General features: G+C 38.7%; 1 protein-coding gene across 1 annotated transcript; it reads left to right on the forward strand.

Annotated features, from left to right (window-relative positions):
* Nucleotides 1-2,657: 2,657 nt before the first annotated feature.
* Nucleotides 2,658-3,951, forward strand: LOC137013253 (putative nuclease HARBI1). Its single transcript, XM_067376933.1, has 5 exons — nucleotides 2,658-2,727; nucleotides 2,801-3,296; nucleotides 3,366-3,481; nucleotides 3,578-3,679; nucleotides 3,774-3,951. The coding sequence occupies exons 1-5, from the start codon at nucleotides 2,683-2,685 to the stop codon at nucleotides 3,831-3,833; spliced, it is 819 nt and encodes a 272-aa protein (XP_067233034.1). The 5' UTR covers nucleotides 2,658-2,682; the 3' UTR covers nucleotides 3,834-3,951.
* The last annotated feature ends 2,708 nt before the right edge of the window (nucleotides 3,952-6,659 follow it).

Consider the following 6,659-nt stretch of genomic DNA (forward strand, 5'->3'; position numbering starts at 1 on the left):
ATTATCAATGCAGATTTTCAAGAGGTGGTTTGTAATTGTAATTTAAATTGAGCTCACACCACATTTTATGAATTATCAATGCAGATTTTCAAGAGGTGGTTTCCTGGACAGGGTTTAAATTATGCCAAGAGTAGGCCTTAATGAATAGTTAATCGTGGGTTAAAAAAATGCTGTCTGGAACAAAGATTAAGCACAGATTACTAACACCTGGAAAATGAGTCCTGGGGCCTGTTGCACAAAAGTAGAATTAAGACATCCGGGATAAATGACTCAGCTGAGCTCAATAAAGCCAAAACATGTGCGTCCAGGCTTAATTGGTTGCACAAAGACCAAGCCAGGATGAGCAGACACGGATTCATTAAGCCAGGTGAAACCAATCCTGGATAGGTGCGCGCTCACGGCTCACTCAAATAGACCCCGCCACAGATCACAGATTAACTGATTTACCATGGCAACTAGAGCCGCGTACTTTTCCCCGTCGGAAGCACAAATCCTCATGGAGGCATACGAGGAGGTAAAAGATATAATTAAGAAGAAAGGCAACACCGCCACAGTGATAAAGCAAAGAGAAAAAGCGTGGCAAAGTATTGCAGACCGCCTGAATGCGTAAGTAGTGCACAATTACACACTCACCGCTCCGCTGAAACATCACAATTACAAATCAAATATTTAATTCACATCTCCAAAAACGCAGTTGTACTGTAATTATGAAACGGTTAAATTTTTTTATTGAAATGCACTGCATTTATGAGTGAAATTGTGTAACGTAACTCCATCACACTGTATAAAGCTATGATATATTATTATTAAAGCCATTATTACATTATTATTTTACGTTACTAAGCTCAGTACAGTTTAATCTTAGCCGTTGTACTCTGCTTATTATGTTGTCCACCGTTTTTTGTGTTTCCCCTGCTTTTATTAATGTAAAGCAGCTTTGACAGAATGAAACAATTGTGAAAAGTGCTATATAAATAAAATTCTTGAATACATAGATGAGCTATAATAATAATCACTTTAATTTATATAGCGCCTTTCAAAGGACCCAAGGTTGGTTGCTCACTGCACTGCAAAAATGTCTTTCTTACTTAGTATTTTTGTCTTGTTTTCAGTCAAAAAAAAATATCTAAAAAAAATCTTAAATATTTTCTAGAGCAAAATAACCTAGGAAAATAAGCAAAAAACTCTGCCAGTGAAACAAGAGAACTTTTCTAAAAGTAAGTGTTTATGGAAAAAGTAAACTTATTTCAAGAGAATTTTTCTTATTATATTGACAGATATTTAAATGTTTTGCTTGTTTTAAGCACACATTTACTTGAATTTTATATTTTTGGTCTAAACCTATACTTATTTTGCTAGGTCATTTAGAAAATCAAGAAAATACATCTTTAGTTTTTTTTTTTTATATATTTTTACTGAAAACAATACAAAAATACCAAGTCATTTTTGTCAGTGTGACTCCATTAAATGTTCTTGTGATAAAGAATGTGTGTGTGTGTGATGTAGATTAAACATGAATGGGCCAAAACGGACATGGCAGCAGGTCAAAATCAAATACAAGAACATTCTGCAGAATGGTATGGTCCCTGACTAATATTTAACAAAGCACAAGCATATATTGTACCCAGAAGGTGCCTGCTCACACATTGTCTGTACTGTTTTAGCAGTGAAAAAGAATACCCACAGACAAGGCACGGGTGGTGGGTCACCAAAGGCTGACCTTACCCCAGCAGAGGACATGGCCTTGGAGCTAAATAAAGGCAGGCCCGTCTTAGAGGGGATCCCTGGGGGGAAAGAGACGAGCATAGGTTCCTCCCAAGATGCCACCCGCTTCATTCAAGGTATGTCCTTCCATCTCTACATGGAATACAACCACATTCATATTGAATCAATTTGGACTGTCTGACTTTGGTTTACCTATTGCCTAGCAGTGTCTGGCAGCACTGTGTTCCTGTTAGAGCCACCAGCACAAGCACCAGACGATGCTGATCCAGTGAGTACTCCATCAAAGGCATACTGTAGGCCTGGCATGTCTTGTCTACTAGCTTCAATATGAATCCGATTAAATGTGATCGGGTGAAAGCCCCAGTGCAGCAGCAACAGCAGACGATGGAGACGATGATGAGGAGGAGACCATCTCTGTGGATTCCAGAAGGCATGAGGTATCATGTTAAGACTGTGAAAGTACTATTTGCTCTACAATGGTGAGGAGTCCTCATCAAAATCAAAAAATCTAATTTCTTTTACTGGACCCAGATGCTATACAGAGGGAAAACCAGCCTGGCAACATAGTGCGTATTAATAAAAGGACACAACATCCTGCCAAATTCCAGCTGCGCTAATTGTATTGTGTTCACAGAGCTCACAAGCTATCAGAAAGTTGTATGGCAACCACCTCCGGCGCCAAATAGAACTGGCAGACATAGACATTCAGTACAAGAAGAAAAAAGATAGAAAATCTTGCACTGAAGTCCGAAATAAAAAAAGAGGACAATTAGGAAACTGGACCTTGAAATAAAAACTTGAGAGGGAGGTGAGATATGCCTTCAATGTACACTGTATGCTAACTGTAACACAAATGTATTAATCATTATTTTTCTTTCCTCCCCCAGCTCCAAGAAGATGACACAGCTCAAAATAAAAATTAGGTATATTCTCGTAAAGTCAAGTGAGCCATGACATATGAGCTCTTATTGTGAGCACACAGGACGGTGGCATCTTTCTAAGGTATTTTTTTATTTTCACAGCAATCAGTACAACCAAGTCATCGTTATAAGGCCTCTTTTGCCCACCCCCCCAGCACCAGGTGTGGCCACTAGCCTATATGAAGGCCCAAAATTGTGTGTTCCTTTCTGCTCTGACAATGGCATGCCCATTCTTGCGAGATGTGGTGGATGAAGAAGCACTTGTGCTGAGGAGAGCCTTCAGGCGAGAAAGGGTCTTCAGGGACCGGTTGGACCCACTGGCCTTCCCTGATGACCATCTATATGAAAGATACAGGTTTTCTGCAGATGGCATCAGGTATCTATGCAGACTACTGGGTCCCAGGATTAAGCACCGCACTGCACGGAGCCATGCACTGAGTGTGGAGCAAATGGTTTGTGTGGCCTTGCGCTTTTTTGCTAGTGGAGCCTTCCTGTACTCAGTGGGGGATGCAGAACAGCTGAACAAGGCCACAATTTGCCGCACAATAAGGAGTGTGTGTCTGGCTATCAAAGCATTAGCAGATGTCTTCATCTCCTTCCCTGGCCACAGAAGACTCTGTGACATGAAAGAGGAGTTCTATAGGATTGCAGGTAAGAGGATCTACAAATTACAGGACAACTGTTAACACTTAGTAGGATACTCATTACTTTGTGTGACAGGTTTCCCCAATGTCATTGGTGCAGTGGACTGCACACACATAAGGATAAAAGCCCCCTCAGGTGCCCATGAGGCCAATTTTGTGACTAGGAAATCCTTTCACAGCATTATTGTTCAGGTGAACATAACTTTTTGATATTGTCCATTGACGAACACTCTGCATTGCCAATGATGTGCATTGATTGGTGTAATATTCCTCATCTTATGATTTCAGATGGTCTGCAATGCTGACTGTGTGATCAGCAATGTTGTGGCAAAATGGCCTGGCTCAGTCCATGACTCCAGAATCTTTCGGGCCTCTGAAATCTATCACAAGGTAAGCCACACAACCCCTATTTATAACCATCATGGCTGTGTCAAGAATATCACTGTGTTTATGAGGTAGTAATGATGAGATTTTGTGTTGACAGGTGAATTCTCTGGTGTGTTGCTGGGAGACAGGGGGTATGGCTGCCAGCCTTTTCTCCTGACACCTTTCACAGACCCCCAGGAAGCACAGCAGGCCTACAACCATGCCCATGCCAGGACCAGGGCCAGAGTTGAAATGACCTTTGGCCTCCTGAAGGCACGCTTTCACTGCCTTCACAAATTAAGGGTCAACCCTGTTAGGGCATGTGATATTACTGTGGCTTGTGCTGTCCTCCACAATGTGGCCTGCCTGAGGAAGGAGAGGGCCCCCAGAGTGCCACCAGCCATGGACTGGGACAATCCGGCAATCTTCCCTGATGACGACAGTGGTCGGCTGCTGAGGGACCAATATGTGTTGAATTATTTTAGTTAGTATGTGTGCTTTCAATTTAGGTAAAAAATGTCCTGCTGTGGCAGAGGAAATAGGGTTTTTTTGGGTTGGTTTTTTTACGAATTTGGCCTCTTATGATGTTTGTGCGGTATACTGTGTGTAATACAAGGCTGCAGGGAGGCTACTGCATCCATTCATTTGTCTGTTCAGTTGATGTGTATGGATTTGTCCTGCATTTATTTTAGTGTGCAGACATGCAGGGTGTGTTATATACAGACCTTTGAATGTGTATGTATCATTTTGTATAATATGCTTTGATGCTGTGCTTTCCATCTTGTAGAGTCACTGTGACTTCAGTTTCGAAAGGAGCTGATAGTTTACCTGCTTTGTTTTGTCCTTATTCAATAAAGGAACATAATGTTACACATTGTGTTTTTATATTCATATGGAATGTGTATTTGTTTATATGACAGAGTACTAGGGCCCCACTGAGGAAAAAGGATAAAGTCATAAATTTATGAGGCTGGTTCTTTCTGCAGAAAAGCAACATATTCTTTTTACAGTTTTGATAGTTATGACAATGTGATACTTCATATTCTGGCACATCAGCATGTCTTTGTTTATGAAACCATACTGAAGTACAATTTCACGAAATGCCCCACATCTGTCATTTTAACAACTGTCCTCCTTTAAAACAACTGGTTACAATATTATGACTTGTCTTTTTTTTTCCCTCTGTGGCCCTAATATTCTATCATTTTATATATAGCCTTATAGTCTATTGGAAACTGTAAATTATCTAATGATAGCAACATCATCTAAAAATCATTATTTATCCAAAATGATTGAAATTAATGATCACAAACGTTTAAATAATGACAGTGGGTCTAGTTATATGTGATAACAATGTATAGTGAGCAGTGAAATAACTATTGGTTTCCATTTGTGGCGACTGCTGACTGACATTAGGGATGAGATTAAATAGATCCTGGAATTTAGCCTGGTCTGGAGCAGGCTAGCTCCACAGAATAAACCTCCATGGTAATTTATACCATAACATATCCTCCTGCCCCCTATCCAGCTTTAGTGCAACCGGATTAGGGATCAATTGAGCCAGGATCACCAAGATATCCTGGCTTAATCCCTTATCCTACTTTTGTGCAACAGGCCCCAGAACTAAAATAAACAGGATTCATTTACAGTTTTATCTAATTGCTTACACAGAATTTCTGAAAATATGGCTCCATTTCTTGTAACTCTACACACAACATGCAAAACATCTGACATCTCTTTCAAAAGCAACACTTTGTGCAAAACTATTTTAACTCTTCCAAAAATGTTGTTTCTGAGTATAACTACACACAAATATGCACAACTGAGGAATTTTACAGTTGAACTGAAATCAACTGAACTGAATCAACACTGAAGTCACTTATATTGACACTATATTGGCTTGTTAGAGCCACTTTGCAGCAGAATTTGTTTTGAATTTGTTACTGAAGCTACTATGAAACAATATATATTGTAGCTTGTATGCATATTCTTTCTTTCTCAAACCTGAGTTTTGATTTCTAAGTGATCAATTTATGTATAAGTGTTTTCACACATCATCATTGGCTGTATAGGTCATCAGTAAATGGCAATGCACCACCCCGACAAAAAAGGTTTTGTTAGTTTTGAATGACATATCTAATGTAGAGAGCTGTGTTTAGAGTTTTGCAAAAAGGTTGTTTTTCAATTGCAAACTGTGTGTAAAGCATATAATGAGCTTGTAGATTTGCAGACTTGGTCTTAAGATTCTGTACATGAGTGAATGGTTTCAGTGAGTGAGCCTCAAGTCACACTTTTAGTGTCTAAGCAATTTGAAAAAACTGTAAAACAAACTGTGACAGAGGTCGCCTATATGGAATGAACGAAGAAAATCAAAAAATTGCATGGGACCGAGAAGCATAAATGGCAGCAAAAAAGACTGCCATAAAAACAAAAAAACAAAAGACAATTATTTTAATGCAAAAAATAAATTAAAAAAATTCACACATCAGTTTCTGTTTGTTAGTAATCTGTACTTAATCTGTGTTTCAGAAAGCCATTTTATTTTTTAAAACACGATTAAGCAGATTAAGGCCTACTCCTGTCTTAATTTAAACCCTGTCTGGGAAACTGCCCCCAAAGGTTTCACAAAGTTATTCTTGTCTCTATAACTTATGGATTCCTAAAGACATGTTTATGGGTAAATAAAATATTAATAATACAAATAAAATGAATATCAAAACATATTTTAAATATAATGAAGTGATTTTATTATAGAACTCATCAGCCTGCAGCAGCCAATATGATGTTCCTGGAAACAAAACAGAGACAGAACAGTATAAACAAACTATACAACCAACTAAACACCAAATTACAAAAACATTATTAGGCTATGTGAAAGTGAATAAAGTTCACTTTGTTCACTGTGTGTGTGTTCAGTTATAAATATGTGCTGTGTAAATTAGCCTTCATACACTTAGAAATTATATATAGCCTAACTTTAAAAAACAAACAATAACCCATATAG

This window comes from Chanodichthys erythropterus, chromosome 22, assembly GCF_024489055.1.
Source record: "Chanodichthys erythropterus isolate Z2021 chromosome 22, ASM2448905v1, whole genome shotgun sequence".
NCBI lineage: Eukaryota > Metazoa > Chordata > Actinopteri > Cypriniformes > Xenocyprididae > Chanodichthys > Chanodichthys erythropterus.

Bases quoted from the DNA above. Each gene is read 5' to 3' on its own strand.
- LOC137013253 (XM_067376933.1), top strand. From the start codon at position 2,683: ATGAGCTCTTATTGTGAGCACACAGGACGGTGGCATCTTTCTAAG. The intron at 3,297-3,365 runs GTAAGAGGATCT...TTTGTGTGACAG, and splicing joins GGAGTTCTATAGGATTGCAG to GTTTCCCCAATGTCATTGGT. The intron at 3,680-3,773 runs GTAAGCCACACA...TTGTGTTGACAG, and splicing joins CCTCTGAAATCTATCACAAG to GTGAATTCTCTGGTGTGTTG.